The sequence below is a fragment of the Alligator sinensis genome, unplaced genomic scaffold, assembly GCF_000455745.1.
Source record: "Alligator sinensis unplaced genomic scaffold, ASM45574v1 scaffold330_1, whole genome shotgun sequence".
Classification (NCBI taxonomy): Eukaryota; Metazoa; Chordata; order Crocodylia; family Alligatoridae; genus Alligator; species Alligator sinensis.
Genome location: NW_005842178.1, coordinates 1,786,584 through 1,804,207, shown reverse-complemented (window position 1 = coordinate 1,804,207; position 17,624 = coordinate 1,786,584). Strand labels below are relative to the sequence as shown.

Below are 17,624 nucleotides of genomic sequence, written 5' to 3'. Positions count from 1 at the left end.
TCTGCGCTTCCCTAGCCTGCTCGTGCCGCGCGGACCGTCCCGTCCCGCCCCGCCCCGCCTCGCCTCGCCTCGCCGTCCTGGGCACGAACAGAGCACCTGCGCGCCGGGGCATCCTTCAGAAACTTCCCTGCGGGGCATTAACTAGGATCCGCCCCGGAGAAACACGCGGGGGAAAAACCACTAGAAGCTGATGCTGCGGGACCAGGAATGTGCTGTCGAGCCTTCCCTTGTCTCCAGTTCTCGGGGCGCTTGGAAGCATCCCCTCCTTACTTGGCAATTTGGCAGAATAACGTCTGTGTATTTAACAGAAGCGCGTTACTTAGTTTCTTTTCTAATATGCCATTAGGTGCCACACAGGCTGACCCGCATCAACACTGGGATGGGAGAGGTTCAACCAAGGGTTGCCAACTCTCGTGATTTTTGGCATTGTTCTTCAAGTCCACGTTCCGGGAACGTGAAAAACGTAGCTCTTTCTTTTATTCATATTTATCTACCTATAAGAAAGAGCTGGTTTTTTTAGCATTCCCAAAGCACAGATTTTAACAACAACGCCAACGCTCATGAGAGTAGCTTTTTAAAAGATTAATTCTTACAACTTGAAAACCCGCCCGAACCGTCTAATTTCAGAGTCTACCATCTTTGACTCTTGTGCCCAAGAAGAAAACAAAGTTTTGGCTGGGGTGTTATGACCCCGCACTCGTTCCTGCCCGGGGCAGGGGTTCGGACCTGATGATCTGTTTAGGTCCCTCCAACCCTAACAACAATGAAAATTTCACCTGGGGGGGAAATGGAGTTTAATATCTAGGCCCTTTTTATTAAGAAAAAAAGTATGGAAATGACTTTTCTGTTTGCTGGGAGATTCAAGAATGGTAAACAGCAACTTCCTACATCGGATATATGTTTTGGTGCCCTGCTGAAAAAAATTCATGCATGCTAGGAAAATGGCCACCAGCTTCAACAAAGTGTTGACTAGATCACAACCTAAAATGAAAAATAAATGCACAATTCAGAGACTCTTCTAAGACTTGTTTAGAAGTAAGGCTCGTGAACTAAATATTCACAAGGGCTAATCAGTGTATACCATATTGTTTAATAGTCTCTTGTTGAAAGGAATGGGCACAACTTACTGCACAATTATCTTGGGTGGATTATTAAAACGTAGGAGCAGGACGCTGGCAACATTATCTTGATGTTTGGTTGCCCAGTTGTAATAACACCTTCAGCAAGGTTTGCACAAGTGTCATGAAGAGATGATTGCTTAGGGAGAACAGGACTTCCAAGTCTGCAGTTTCCAGACATAACAGTTAAACCTATCGAATCTAGACTGATCTGCCAAAATCTTGCTTGCATATTGTACTTTCAGGGACAAGGTGTAAAGTGACTAAACTTGTATTGGCCATTCACGACTGTTCAGGGACTATTCTCATGGTGAAAAGGGAACTTCTTAAATATCTGACCGAGATATTAACCAGCATATTGCCAAAATGTATTCAAGATTACAAAATAAAATGGAATGCAGAAAGATAAGCTTCTGTACTACACTGAAGTTTCAGATGGTCTTTCATTGTTTTTATCCTTATTCAGCTGGTTAGCTATATTCTGTTGTTTACTTGCACACTTGCTTTTATTGCACCTTGAACTCTGAAGGAACATATCAGGCTGCATAGTTATGTCACCAGCCAAACTCTAAAACTCTGCAAGTGAGGTCAGGTTCATGAAAGCTCACACTGTTTTTCTGGTTTAGTTTGTCTATAGGGTGTAAATCTACCCTGCCTTCTGCTTGACTTCAGACTAATGTGGCTAACCTACCTCTCCAAATTCCCTTAGATGTTAACAAAAGCAGTGTCTGAATACGTCACATTAAATGAATTTAAAAAATGAACACCCTTTAATTCATGCACTAGTAGCCTAACCACCTTTGAAAGCACTGAACACTTTCAGCTCTTCTGGAAACCAAGACTTATCAGTGCCTTAATGTAATTAAAATCAGCACATTGGAAAGCAAATTCTTTCTGCAGTACTTAATGCTCTGAGTTTTAGATGAGACCAAAATTTTACTTTAAGACAAGGTTTACTTTTTCACATTTGAGTGATTCTGCCTATCATAAAGAAACCAATTTCTTCTCTGTCAAGAATAGCAAATTTTTCACATAAGGAAAACATGAATGCTGCTTTGGAACTGTGCCAAAATAACAGACTACATTTAAGTCTGTAGCATGAGCATCTAAATAAGAGATGGAATCGTACTGTACTCCTTTTGTATTGCCTCATGCTCAAAGTGCTTTGTAAACATAAATATCACACTACCAATACTCATGTTACACACTAACAGGAAATTACATGCACAGTTTCATTCCTTCCAGTTTTCTAAATACTTTCTTCTCAATTGGTTAGATCTCTTAAGCATATTTTAAATACTTGGTTTTGACTCTTGAGTCATTTTACAAGTTATGTATGCAGTTACGTGTCTTTAATAGAATCGTACTACTTGCCTGAAGCATTGAGTCTTAAGTATACCTTGGTATGCTTAGCAACATTTAAGGCAACAAAAATAGCATGAGTTATTGGACGGCTTTAATAAAGATGGCTGATGACCAGCTAAATTTAGTATGTTGTGTGGAATTAGAAAGTCTTAAGTAGGATTGTAATTTATGTAAAGGATTACAGAATCACTGAAGCTGTAGATAGCAATAGGTACTACAGAGCAAGATGTGGAAAAACATGGTTTGGTTTAGGACTTCTTAGTAGACAGGCAAAAAACTCATACTTGCTGCTTTCTAATACAGACTAAGTAGGTAAGATAACATGTAGCAACAAGAGGTCTTAGACAGAATTGGCAGAGTGGGAGACTTGTAGAAAGCCTAGGAAAGGAAATGGAGCTACATTTGCACTTAAATAGATGCAAGACCAAAACTAAATGCATGGGGGGAGGAGGGAAGGAATACCAAAGCAAGAATGCTTAAGTCTCTTTCTTTACATTATGATGTACAAGATGCCTTTGTGCCTAAACACAGCTAACTCACAGATAGCTTTTGTTGGGAGAGGACAACTGATTTTCTTAAATAAAGAGCCATTTAAGCTGATAACCTAAAAAATGAGGAATTTGTTTCATGCCACTGAAACCTGCAATGCAAGTCCTCTTTTTCTCAGGTGTCTAAATCGTATTGGAAGGAACACTACATTCTCCTTGGCTTGTCCTTCCTTGTATTCTGGGTGGCTGCCATGTGTGGGATAATTCTATATATCTAAAAATTAGCAAGATTGTATTACCAGTGGGCATGCTTGAGACAACTTGGTCATGGTCTAAGTGATGTTAAAGAGGTGGAAAATTTCAGATGTTAAACAATGCATCTCTTACACTCCATGCTCCTCTTGATATTAAATAATGCCGTGTTTAGATGGTTTACTGTTCCAGCAATCACCTCAAGATTATTAGTTTCCACTGTTGTGTTTTTAGTTTAGGACCAAAATATGTGTCATGTCCTCACATGCTAATTATTGTTCACAAATCTTCCATAATGCAGATTTGTGAATGCCAAGCTCACCTTTCAAAGGAAGGTTTCTGATTCTAGACGTGGTCCCTGTAAAATGTCTTTGCCTTTCTCAACAACAGCTGTATTCATGAGAACTCTGAAGGTGGCTGAGGGGGATTGTGCTGAAAGAGAGCCTAAATATCTCTGAGAATAAATGACCCTTACAATAGCTTTGGGGAAGAAAAGAAACCAACTATTGTATTGCACTGATTATAAATCAGGATACACTACATATCTGAGCACACACTTTGCATCTGTGTGAGCTCAGTGTTTGTCAGTCTTCCTATTTCACCAGGGAAAAACTTGTCAAAAGTGTAGCTGCTTGATCCCCTGTGAGCTAGGCTGGTGGTGGCGGTTACAACTGAAGGGGGTAGCTTGAGAGATGAGGACATCTATTTCCCCATCATTCCTCTCAGGCCTTGTCTAAACATAATTTAAGAGGCTTCTTGAATTTATTGTCTCCGACACCTTCCAGCTCCCCTCACCCCACATATGCCTGAGCCCTGACTAGTCAACGACATGTCACTTTAAGGTGGTATCACCCTCTAGCTTACTGCAGGATCTGGGGTAAGAACCACTCAGAGGAGGTGGTCTAGTAAGCTTTATACAGTTCTCCCCTCTCATGATGGGAAAGGTGCCTTTCATTCATAATAATTTGTAGAGAGGGAAAAATGAGAAGATGGAGGTAGCTGTGGGGTGGGGAAAGGAGGACAGAAAAATCCTGGAAGATGAGTGAAAGGGAAAAGGGAGTGTGAAGGTAGGAGGAAGAGGCAAAGGAAAGGGTGAGGATGAAACATAAAAGAAGGGAGATTTTTTACATTTCAGATCAATTCCAAAATTTTCGTTACAGCCCAAATGAATGCTGTATTCAGAGTTAGCATCTTTCACAAATAATTTGTAGTGGAGTGAAATGTCTCAACAAAAACAGTTGTGATATAAGCACAACGCTTTCTCAAGGGCATAACTGAAACACGATAAAATGTGATAATGTTCAGCTCACACAATTGTACGTAAACTGTATGACCCTTTTTGTGTCTTAGATCTACATCTTGCTGCTGAGCTTGGGAAGACATTACTAGATCGGAACACTGAGCTGGAAGAATCTTTACAACAAATGTATGCAACCAATCAAGAGCAACTACAGGAGATAGAGGTAAATATTTCAGGGTGTTATCAGTTCAAATACTTTTGCCAGATGCAAATTAAAAGGATTAGGATGCTGGGGAACTGTGGTATTGAGATTTTCAAAACTTTGTCTCAAGAAGATATCCTGCTACTTCTGGCAGCCAATTTAGGCTATTTTCAAATTCTGAAAACTTGAGACCTCATGTAGACTTAATCATAAAACATACTTTTCTCTGATTAGCAAAAGGTTTGGAGCCAGACTTAGACAAGTAAAAAAAAAAAAAAATTATTTCCATCAGTAACAGATTTCTTATGTAGGAACTACTTAGTTCAGTAATTTATTTGCTAAACCTTCCTGTACTTGTCACTTGAAGTGTGAAATTTGTCACTTGTGTGAAACATTTCAGTGGCTGTTACACAAGCTTAACTTGAGACATTCAGGATGGAGAAACTCTTAACAAATGGATCAAATTCTGAGATACTGATTTTTTAAAAATAAGCTGGGGTAATTGAGCAGGTATATGTTTATCCCCCAGAAAGAAAAGCAAAGACACAAGATCAGGAACTCCAGGCTGCAAATAGTTAAGCTTTTTTTCCAGATTTGTCTAAACTTTATGGATTATCATGCATATATGTATCTAACTTTTCAATTAAAAGACTCGTAAGGATGGTCTGGTCAACAGTTTAGAATCTATGGATATAAAAGAAGCTTAAAGCGGTTTGAAAGGCATCATTGTTTGAAATATAGTGCCATAGCGTGGCTGGTTTTTCCCATTAAACCTATGAGTGTGAGAATCATGTTTTGCTTAAAAGGATTCCTTTACATGGTAGAGAGCAATGTGATGTGTTTATTGTATACTCCATAGTTTAGTTTGAACAAGCATTAAAGTAAAATTAATTTAAAATACACTTACTCTGTTTACAAAGTGCAGTCACTACTTCAGTCACCCATTGATAGAAGCTTTAAATTCTTTAGTTGGGGGAAAGGAGCTGTGCCTGGTATTTACTAAAGAAATCAGGTGCCTGAAGAGTCTGTAGGGTGCAAGTAGTATTTTCAAGCAGTAATCATTTTAAAACAGTAACTAAACTGCTCTTGCAATTAAGAGAATGTTTAAATGTTCTTTGTACATCAATGGCAGACACCACAGCCTTAACACACACTTGCTACTGATATGCATATGAATGTAAACTAATGCTGTGATAGAGAAAGGTATGACTCTTGGTAAATACCAGCCTATTCACAGATTTCAAGCCTTGTTTGTTCCTTTTTATGTAAAAATCATATCAACTGGGTCAAAAACTTGTACCTCCCATTCAATTTACTTTTTTTTTTTCTTCCGCATTTAAGTTCTTGTAGATATTCTCTTTATAGTCTGGTCATTCTGTAGTATGAACAACAACAAAAAAATCAAAACAGTGGATTTGCAAATTACAGCAAAACACCTATCTGTGTGCATGTGTGCACGTGCACACACACGCACACACACGGGTTTCCCTTGCTTTATATGGGTTCTGTATGTGTGGATTTGCTCTTATGCAATGACCTTTTTTATACCAAAAGTTCGTTATATGCGAGGTAAGTTCACTCTTATGCGATCAGTGTGATGGAAGCCTGGAGTCAGCTGCTTTGTGTGGTGGATTGTGGGAGTGACATGCACCAAAATATAGTCTCCTGTGTGGATTGGTGCTCCTCGCTCATCGTTTGCGACATGTTTCTGTAGTTGCTGTCCCCATTATGATAGTGTGCTGTGCTTGTGTGCACTGTCTGATGTTGGCAAGTACCAAAATTGTCTTGTAAAAGTGGTAGAAATGGGTCTGGGGGTCAGTACAGTCAAGGTCTTGGAACTTATCCCTATTTGTTACATTGTAAAGTGGGTTCCCTTTATGTGAATTCAAGTTATGCACTGTTTTCCAGGAACGCATATACAGCATAAAGTAAGGGAAACCTGTATGTAAAAAGCTGAAATGACTCCCTCATGTATACACGGTTCACAAACAAGATTTATTACTAGAATCTAAAGTGTTAGACTGCTACAGACTGCTATACAAATACTACTAGGTCTCAAATTCTGACTCACTTCTACAGTGTCCTTATCAAGGGAATGCTTTAATTTTGCCAGCTGGGTAAATGAAAGTTGTCCATTCTACAGATGTTCCCTGGAACATAGAACTAAACAAGGCATCGGCAAACCCTGGCACATGTGCTGAGCATGGCACGCAAGCCTGTTTTCCTCCGCACATGCTGGGGCTGGGAAGGCAGCAGCTGTTTGCAGCCTCCCAGCTGCAGTTGACCCCAGCTCTGGGTAGCTGCTGCCAACCGGGAGCCCAGGCTGCTCCCAGCAGGCAGCTGGGACGCTGCAAGCCCTGCTGGGAGCAGCCTGGGCTCCGCGGCTGGGCCCCCCCCCGTTTCCCGCCCCCCCCCCCGGCTGCAGCCGGCCCTGGCTTCGGGTAGCTGCTGATAGCCACGGAGCCCAGGCTGCTCCCATGGAAGCCCTGCTGCAAGTAGCCCAGGCTCTGTGGCTATCAGCAGCTACTCAGAACCTGGGCCAGCTGCAAACATCAGCTGCCTCTCCCCCCTGGCCCTGCCCCAGGCTCTAGGGAGGCAGCACATACCAGCAGTACTCCCCGCTGTGCTGCCCTCACTGCTTCTGCAAAGCTTTGCCCAGAGGCACAACCCTGCGCTGCTGTTCCTGTGCACACAAGGGAAGTGTGGCAGGGCAGCTGGGAGCAGGCAGCTTTCTGCACCCCACACTGTGCCCTGCTGCCCGGGTTTGAGGGCAGCACAGTGGGGAGCACTGCCAGTATATGCTGCCTCCCTGGGGCTGGGAGGCAGCTGGGGCTGGGGTGGAGAGGTAGCAGATGTTTGCAGGTGGACCAGGTTCTGGGTTGCTGCTGACAGCCACAGAGCCTGGGCTGGGGGGCAGGGGCTTTGTATGGGAGGCAAGGGTCATGAGCAGGGCAGGGGCTTTTGTTGGGACAAGGGGCACAAGCAGGGCGCATCCTGCCATGTACCCCTAGTCCTCATTTTGTTTTTCTGGCATGCCAGCACTCCGACACCTTCCAAGGTAGGCATTGTTGGGGGTTTTTGGCACTCTGGCCAAAAAATGTTGCCTACCCTGAATTAAGCAGACCATGGTTACATTTGCTTCATTGAGTTAAAAGAAAAAAAACTAGTAATGACTAATACAGATCAAATTCAGTTAGCTGCACATAATAGAATTTGTGCATTTTTAAAAATACTAGGAAGTGTATATATACAAAATTGTTATGTTGCAAAGTGAAGCACTTGAAAGTTAGGCACATAATTTAAAGTTGCCTTGACAAATGACAATTCAGCTTTCTTGTGCATATGCACTAGGTCAGATTAGTTAAAGATCAATCCTCAACTCGTTGTCTTTGTACCAACTTTTGAATGTTGCTGCAGATGTGGGGGAAAATTTCTAGGCATCAGTAGGCAAAACTAATTTTTGGTTTGTCAAATCTTCACCAAAAGAAGGAAATGGGGAACATGCAGAGACTGATACTTGGTTAGAAGCCAATGATTTCAACAATCCAAAATTGTGCCAAGGGAATTTGTTTGTATCTGGTGACATAACAATATTCCTAAATTTAGCTTTGTTCATCCTTCCATACAGTTTAAAGTGTTAGCACCTTGAAAGACTTCTATGAGAGGAGAAGTGAGACCTGTGAGGACATACAAGAACTCCTGACATGGAATGGAAAACAGAGGAAAGACAGAGGCCCTCAAAGGAGGTCTTTGGCATTGGAGATTAGAAGATGCACACCACCCCAAGATGGGGAGGGGAAAGTGCCCATGCCTGGGGAATCATTGCACAGAGTTCCTGAAATAAAGGGAGAAAACAGGATGGCAGGAGACACCTGTGGGAATAGACTAATGTGAGGAGTTGGTGGTGTGTGCAAACTACTTAGCCTAAAAATACAAAAAATGTAATGATAACACATGTTCATATTCCCTCCTTTCTCCCCTTGCAGGAAGTCTATCTAGTGATTAAGACAAGATAAACGTGCAAGGTCCAGATTTCTAATTGTATAGGCAGGTCTTAAATCTGACACGTGTAATGTATAGGTGGGGCTTGACTTGCCACCTTAAAGAAGTTTATTTTTATACTCTTAATTTTTTTTCAGAATATCAATTCTTTTTATATAGTGAACTGGACTACCAAATGTTTTGCTCTTACTTTCGATAACTTGCGTTTAGTAGCTCTCTCTCCCTCTCATGGCTGCCGACTTCTTGCAACAAAGCTTTAAGACTAACTGCAAGGGGTATCCTGAAATGTAGTGCACTCTGCTGCACAGAAAGGATGAAGGAAGCCAAGAGGTGCATGTAGGTCTGATCAAAGTTATCCCTTTGAAGATTAAAACTAGCAAACGTTGACACCCTGAGGTACAGTTTGATTGTTGCTGCAGACCTTTGCACTGACACGTATGCAATAACTAATCATGATAAATGTAATAAATGCAGCAACAGTACATTAGAAGGAAAGCAAGAGGGACTGCCTGACCCTGTCTGAGTACTGGCAGCTCCTAAATCCAAATTTAGAAGCTATAGTACTCACTTTTCATAATAATATGGTAGAGTACAAGCCTGCTAGACAGTTTTATCATCTGCAGCCATATAGTAAGCTGTTCTGCTTCCTTTACAACTGACATAGATGCTTCTGTGAATTACAAAATTATTAAGAAGCCCATTTAACCTTTTAATGGTATTTGAGGGCAGAAACTCATCTGTAGTAGTATTTCAAGCTACATTGGTAAAGGGAAAGTGAGGCGATCGAGCAGTGTTTGCTTTTCCTCCTGTTTCCCATGTTGCTCTGATTTCACTCCACCTAAAGTACAATCTCTTTGGATAAAGCAATAAGGACTCGTGGTAGAGGTGATATCTTTTATTAGACCAGCTAGATTTTTGCAAAAAAAAATTCTTTAATTGCAAGCTTTTGTGCAATTAAAAACTTTTTTTTTTTTTTTAACCATAGAATCATAGAAGTTGGGTCGGAAGGGACCTTGTAGATCTTCAAGTCCGACCCCCTGCCTGGGCAGGAGGAAAACTGGGCTCAAATGACCCCAGCCAGGTAGGCATCAAGCCTCTTCTTAAAGACCCCCAGGGTAGGAGCCAGCACCACTTCCCTTGGAAGTTGGTTCCAGATCTTAGCCGCCCTAACTGTGAAGTAGTTCTTGTGGATGTCTAATCTAAACCTACTCTCCAACAACTTGTGGCTGTTATTCCTTGTTATCCTGCTGGGCGCCCAAACCCTTCTGGTCCCCCCTAGTGAGTTTATAGACAGTCACCAGGTCCCCCCCTCAGCCTTCTCTTGTGAAGGCTGAACAGGTTCAGGTCCCGTAACCTCTCATCATAGGGCCTGCCCTGCTGTCCCTGGATCACGTGGGTGGCCCTCCTCTGGACCCTCTCAATGTTGTCCACATCCCTCTTGAAGTGGGGTGCCCAGAACTGGACACAGTACTCCAGCTGTGGGCTGACCAGTGTCGTGTAGACATTAGTTGGTTTTTCCTCTAGACCAATATGACTACAACCTGGATCTCTTTGGATAGGTTTTCTTGATTCATAACAACTGAAGGCACCTAAATTCCAATTCTACTCTGTACGCTCTCACTCTTCTACTGCTAAAGAAACCATGAACGACTCCTGTTCTGAGACCAGAGGACAAGGAAAGTTAATCTGAGGCTGCTGTATAGAGATTCTGTTGGCTAATCCATGTGCTATTCTTGTGTAAATCCTGTCATACTTGCAAACTGCAAAAAGCTCTAGCCAAAAGCTATCCAGTTGATCTAGTAGTTATTATGTGTATCCGCAGTCCTAGATTAACTTGTAATCCTTTCTTAGATTGCCTAAAATGTGAACTAACTTTGAATGAGGTAAAAGGTTAAGTAGAATAAATATTAGAAGCTGTTATAACATAAGCCAATAGGCTCTTATCTAGGAATCTTTCAGGCAGCTTAGATGTGGCTTGGTGACTTTGAACGCTTGGCATCTAAGTGTATGTAACACTTAACTCTAAAACTATTATGTTCTAAATTTAGTGTTCATCTTTACATTTTGAATGCTAATTATCTTTGTTTTTAATTCCATGGTATTTCTGCTTCATAGGGTTTTTCATATTTGTATTCAGAGTCCCTGGAATTTTAAACACTTCTGTGAATTTTAGAACACACTTAAATACTTTTCAGTGTTGAATAGCCCAAGATGTTTATAATGCCAAGAGGCTTTAGAGATGGCAGTTTAGTACTCTTACAGTGGAAAGCTTTATTTGGGCTTTCCAAAGATTCACAAATAGAAAAATAGTGTGACAGGATTTCATATAAAAGTAATGACTGGCACTATACACAGGGAGATATTCTAGTTATTTTAATTGGTCTGTCCCAACTGCTTGCCTACAGATCACTTGCAAAATATCAACTTTTTAGTTTAAGACTAAGCTAAACTTTGCATTCTAAAATTCTTAGCGCTGCTTCACGCTGAAAATGTATGACCCTGGTATTACAGTTGTTTAAACTGCATAGTTACAATTAGAAGTAGTAACTTGCATCACAGCCTGTTTGTTCTCTCCATAAGATGGAATCCACTAAGCTTTTCCATCATCTCTCTATACAACTCTCTCTATTGTCACTGCAAAAAAAAAAGAAGCAAAATGGCAATACTTAGATAAATTTAAGTTAGAAATTGAATGAGAAGCCAAAAAGGCCTTTAGCAGTATATAGTGTAAAGCAGAGTAATTATCTTGCAGTACCTTACAAAGCAAGTGGAACTCTTGCGCCAGATGAATGACCAGCATGCAAAGGTCTATGAACAACTGGATGTTACAGCAAGAGAACTGGAAGATGCAAATCAAAAACTAGTTGCTGAGAGTAGATCGTCACAGCAGAAGATACTAAGGTAATGTAGCTGTTTCTGTTTAGTGAGCTTTATTTGGTTTTTATAGTAAGGGAGTGGCAGGAAAGTATGAGTACATTACTTTGTTTGGGTGGCTGGATTTGTCTACAGTTGTCTAACATTTGACTGAAGTAGTGGTTTTGTTTTAAAGATTAATTGGCAGTCAAGGAGGTTTGAGAGAAATTGCAGCTTTAGTGTGTAGTGATTTATCATGCCCGTGACTTAGCATTTCCTGGCTTTAACAGTTTGATCTATTTGTTAATTTGTAGCCTGACTGAGACTATTGAAAGTCTGCAAACCCACATTGATGACCTCCAGAAACAAGTGGAAGAGTTGAAGAAATCTGGACGAGGCCGTTTGAACCATGACAGAGCTGAGCAGCCAAGATCCATGCATAGCTTCTCATGTTTGAAGGAGCTGTATGACCTTCGCCAGTAAGAGACCATCACAATGACATGTCACTTTACTATGCCAGCAGGCATCTGAATCTTTCACCGACTTTACTTGCAGCAGAGCAGAAAATTTAGTCTCACTTAAGACAAATGGGTTAGACACGAAAACAGGTTCTACAAGTCTGCTTTATCCAGCTTTTAATTTTTTTTTTATATAGGGGTAGCCATCTGGCAGCACATGCATCATAAATGACATAGTTTCTGTGTGGCATGCAGCAAGGTGGGGAGGGGACAGGTAGTAAGTATCATGGTAGATGGGGCAGAGAGGAGAAAGCAGAGCAGGAGAGCACAGGACAAAGCAAAGCAGCAGCTGAGTCAGGGGAAGAGGATCAGAGTGGCACTCTAAGGGTTTGGGGGCCAATTTGTGGCAAAAGGGTTGGTCCCCACTGGTTTAAACTAATATTCTCTGTATAACTTAAGTGCTTTTTAGTTTTCCTGCTCCCTTTGCTACTTTTATGATTATTCCATGGAATATTCTCTCAGATTTCTTCTTTCCTTCTACTTCAGTCTGCAGATAGAATAGTTGTCTGCCTTGAACAGACAGAGTGAAATTAATCTAACTGTTCTCTGATTTCACTTTAATTTGGGTTGAAGGGAAAGATGATACAAAGCAAACATGCAAGGTTTATAGCCAAAACTTTAAACTACAGAGTATTTGTACCAATTTTGACATTCTATTCTTCTAGCATCACAACTTTTTAGAGGAACCTCTAGGCAGGTGGATTGTGTGGTTCAATACAAGGAATGTCCTGTAGGAATGTAACCTATTAAGAACCTTTTGAGTTTTAGGTCTTCTTGGAAGTTCTCTGCCTACAATCTGACACACAAAATAAGCAGCTCACATTCTACCTGAATTAGGAAGATGAGGCATTGCAGTTTTGTTTGGGTAATAGGTTTTTAGGTTCAGTGTTGAAAGTGTCTACTTCCTCCATCAAGTTATTGCACAGGATTAAAATTTATCCAGGATAGTCGTTTTAATCGGGTAGAAGCATAAAACCATGGAGCCCTAACTTCTAATGTCTCTCTGTTTCTGCAGGTATTTTGTTTATGATCATGTTTTTGCAGAAAAAATTGCCTCCATGGATAGTCAGTTAAGTCCCATGGAAGAAGAAAACGAGAACTTGAAAAAGGCAATGACGGTACTGCAGGCTCAACTTAACCTGGAAAAGGAAAAGAGAGTGACAATGGAAGAAGAGTATAGCCTTGTGATAAAGGAAAACAGTGACCTTGAACAGAGGCTGGTTGATATAGATTTATATCGGGCTCGGGCAGAAGAGCTTGAAATGGAAGTTGCTGAAATGAAGCAGATACTTCAGTCTGAAAATGCATTGAATAGTGTAGAGAAACTGGTTCCAGAATCATTTTTTATCTCATTGAGAGAGCCTTTAGAAAGGGAACTCAGTCAGAGCCTTTTAGAGGGAATAGCTCTGGCTGTCCCAGAGCTTGACAAGGTAGCCCTAAAAAGAAGTAACAGTGAAACCTTTCTAAGCAGTGCTGCCAGTGGAGACATTCTAAGGGGCCACGAGGAAACCTGTATCAGGAGAGCAGAAGCTGTGAAGCAGCGAGGTATCTCTGTGCTTAATGAAGTTGATGCTCAGTATAATGCTCTAAGAGTAAAGTATGAGGAACTTCTGAAGAAATGTCAAATGGATGAAGATTCCTTGAAGCACAAAGCTGTACAGACATCAAAACAGTATTCAAAAGACACTAATTTGGAGAACTCCCAGTTTGATCTCTCAGTTAGTGATAGAGAGTCTGCAAATGTGGAACTGACAGGCTCCCCCACAAATGCTCTTCCTGAATATAAAGCTCTTTTCAAGGAGATTTTTAGCTGTATCAAGAAAACCAAGCAAGAAATAGATGAACACAGAGCTAAATATAAATCTCTGTCTTCTCAGCACTAACACTTTACATGTTATCAGTGCTTATGATCTAATGACCAGTTATCTGTATTCCAGAAAGCAGGGCAGGGGGGTTTTAAAGGGGCCTTCAAGGGTTTTGTACATACCTTGATATGTGCCACGTGTAGTTCTAGAAATTGACCCCATGTTCAAAATTGACTTGTAAATATATATGATGTTAATCAGTCCATTGTATTGTGTGTGCATAATACCCCTGCCTAGCAAAGGATTTAGTGTTAATTGGTAGTCATTAGCAGTCTTAAAGCAGGAAATATAGCTTAATTTTCTTACTAGGTTTGGCCTCTTCAGAGCAGTAATTGACAATCTAGTTCACGCTGCCTAATTTGTTACAGAAACCAGAGACCAAAGCAGCATTTACTGCATTATTATACTTTTCTACTGGAAACCTAGAGGTAAGCTTTCCCTGGGGGTCACAAGTGAGAGGTTCTGGACTGGACGTAGCCCTGTAGTTGTGTTTTGGGGTGTGCTTTTCTTCATAAAAACATACTGTTGTGGACAGTTGCTGTTTGAGTCTTGATACTGAAGTTAGCTATCAAGATTGATGCGTTTTCCCAAAGGAGTGAGAGAGCTGGCACAGCAGCCAATTCTTCTCCTTGTTTAGGTTGGTACCTAGCTTTCACATGCACTAAACTCACAGATTACCACAAGAATCTTTATATTTAAGGGATTCCATGTAAAGGTGGTTGGTTTTTGTTTTTTGTGGGTTTTTGTTTGTTTGTTTCTGTTGGACAGTTTATTTTTTAGGGCAGTTTTGTCTTAAGCTAAGATACTGTGAATCATGCACACTGCCTAGGACCTTACTGTTCCTTTACAATTGTACACTTACTAAGTGCATTTTTGTGCGGTTTTTTTAAAACTATTTGATCAGATGGAATGTTGCAATTTTGTTTAATCTTTGTGATAACTTTGGTTTATAGACCTCACTCTTCAACTTTCTAAGAGACAGGCTGGGTAAATTGTTAAACACTTGCCTGTCACCTCTGATATCACTTTAGCTTGAGCTGGTGTAAACCTATATGTTAACAGCAGTAAAAAATCCAACTTCTTTAGAAGATCTGAATATAATCACTAAGAACCAGGGCCAAGAAACAGTTATCATCTTATACCTTACCTTTTTCCTCTTTCCACTTGATAAATTACTTCAAAATAAGCTTTTTCAGCTTCTGAAAATACAGAATGTGGATGAATGCTTCTAGAGCTGCATCAGGGAATTGGAAGAGGAAATGTAGAAAATGAGCTGAGGATTGGCAACTAGATAAATATGTTTAATCACCTTTCAGCACAGGTTGAGTGCTGTCAGCTGTTGGTATGCAGGTCAAATTTGTGATCATCTATCTACTTGAATTACCTATGTAAACCAAACTATTGCAAGGTGTTGACACTAATTTTATAGCTTTAGTTATAAGTGCTGCTCCTATTACAAACTTCTGTCTGCCTTTATACCACAGGTTGGTGGGGTTTTGTTTGTTTTTAAATATATATGTGTGTCCATTGGTTATGATATTTAAATTTCCACAACCCTAAAACTTGTAAGTTTTTATTGTATTATAAACACCTATTTAAAAAAATGTGGAACTTATGACTTTTTCTAAAATGTAAATAAATCCATCTTGGTGAAGTTAATGGGGTTCATGCTTTTAGTTGTACCTAACCATGTGAAGCTGCCATTGTCAAATACAGATCAGGAGTTAACTGGCTGGAAGGCACTACTAGTATCACCTGCGCTCTCATCTGTAACTCAATGAAATTCTTGTGCATTTTCACTAAAATATATTGAGAGGGGCTTTTTGAGAGGAACCAAAGGGTTTTAACTCCTCTTGCTCCTCATTATAATATGCAGGTTACATAATTCCTGCAGGGGATACGAGGAAGTATCCTTCTTCTTAGGCATACCTCTCCTCATGTGTTTGCCTTAAACAGAGGATGCTAAACTGGCTCCTTGCTTCCAAGTCACGGGCTGGAAACCTCTCTGTTCAGATCCCTTTTGTATGAAGTGTTGTACAGACACAAACATCTATTTCAAAAGCACTGTGTCATCAGGCAAAAAATGGACTAGAGTGTTAAGAGTTAAGCTCCTGGGGCCATTGCAAAAGGGAAGTGAAGATGAGGTAATTTTGATGTCTTCAGGAAGCTTATCTTAAGTTTGAGAGCATCAAGGTATCTGTTTGACAATTTCAGTAGATAACAAAAAGCAGTAAAAGAGCTGAAGAGAACACTGCTGGACTGGAGTGATCCGTTCTCTAGTGGATAATTATGAACAAAACAATTTCAGCCTCCAGCATGAGCAAAAGCTTTCATTCTGGTACATCACATTATTGGCTATTGTACTGGAAGTTACAAGCATTCAATATCATTTGTATGGAGATTCCCATAATCTAATATGCAAAACTCAGGAAAACCTTAGAATTAAAAGATCGTGCATGATTTAACTGTGTGACAATGTTGACACCTATGCAAGTTGAAAGCCCCTCAGGACAGGGTTTACTTCAAATCAAACACAGGGTGCCTGCAGATGCGCTGTAATTACAGCGCATCAGAGCAGACCATCTAGTCTGTTGGAGCACGATAATTACCATGCTCTAGCCAGCCTCCCCGTCTCATATCAGCAGCCCCACCCTGCAAAATGGCAGCAGGGGCACTTGAACTAAAGCTTGAACAAGCTTTGAACTAAAGCTTGAACAAGCTTTAGTTCAAGTGCCCCTGCTGCCATTTTGCAGTGCAAGGACGCTAATACAGGAGATGCTGTGGCACTTTAGAGGCAAGGAAATATGGTAATGGCAGTTTTGCTTTCCCCAGTAGGGGATTATGCTACAGAAAATAATACTGCACTGTACCACTCTGCAGGGAGCAGCCCAATGACTATACTGGGCTCCCTAGCTGCTGCTACTTACCAGTATTTTCAAGGAGCTAATAAAATTACTTCATCCAACTTCACATACCAGCTGGTTGATGGATTTGCAAGAGTAGGACATGCCAGCACAGCAACTGTACAGCTTTCTCAAAGAAAAAGTTTTGTCCTTCAAGGACAGACCTATCCACATACAGTACAGTGGAAGTATAAAAGCAGATTGTGCTATTGCCTTTCAATTGCCATGAGGCTGAAGTGGGCAATATTCTTCATTTGTTGTGTAGGAGCCTTATTCAAGTCTTTGATCCAAGGATGCACGTATTGGGTGCAATGATATATCAATCTAGAGATCTCACAGTCTGACAAAGTATTCATTGTACATTTCCTATTAGCTGGTTACCACCCCTGTTTTACAAGTGTCACTGTAATCCCAAGAGATTAATCATATAAATAACAAAATCAGCAATGTACATTACAATAGAGGCATCTACTGTGACCAGAGAGGTTTTTAATAGGAAAAATAATGCATTCAGAGTTTTTCAGGTGCATGTAGGACTTGCAAATACTTGGGTAAAGTACCAATAACAGAGGGAGCTACCAATACTAAAATCATGTTCATGGTGGATCAAAGTTTACACTGAGATGGCAGCAAAGAGAGAAGGCTCAAGTGACAGGGCTTTTTGCAACTGATGTTTAAATAGTGTTACAGTTTCTACTACTTTAGAAGTAGTAATTCTGTCACAAAACCTGCACAACCTAGATTTATTCATGAATACTGTGCGGGCCGGCTCCCGGTCCCGGGCGCGAGCCACGCCCGCCTGTGGGCACGCGGGCTGT

At 40.8% G+C, this 17,624-nt stretch overlaps 1 protein-coding gene across 1 annotated transcript in view; it reads left to right on the top strand.

The window, feature by feature from the left end:
- CDR2 (cerebellar degeneration related protein 2) overlaps positions 1-15,549 on the top strand; it is a 17,178-nt gene extending 1,629 nt beyond the window's left edge. Inside the window, exons 2-5 of the mRNA XM_025206998.1 lie at positions 4,574-4,686; positions 11,420-11,568; positions 11,835-11,999; positions 13,054-15,549. Coding sequence (XP_025062783.1) covers positions 4,574-4,686; positions 11,420-11,568; positions 11,835-11,999; positions 13,054-13,921 — 1,295 coding nt within the window. The 3' untranslated portion in view covers positions 13,922-15,549. The remainder of the gene's footprint in view (positions 1-4,573; positions 4,687-11,419; positions 11,569-11,834; positions 12,000-13,053) is intronic.
- The last annotated feature ends 2,075 nt before the right edge of the window (positions 15,550-17,624 follow it).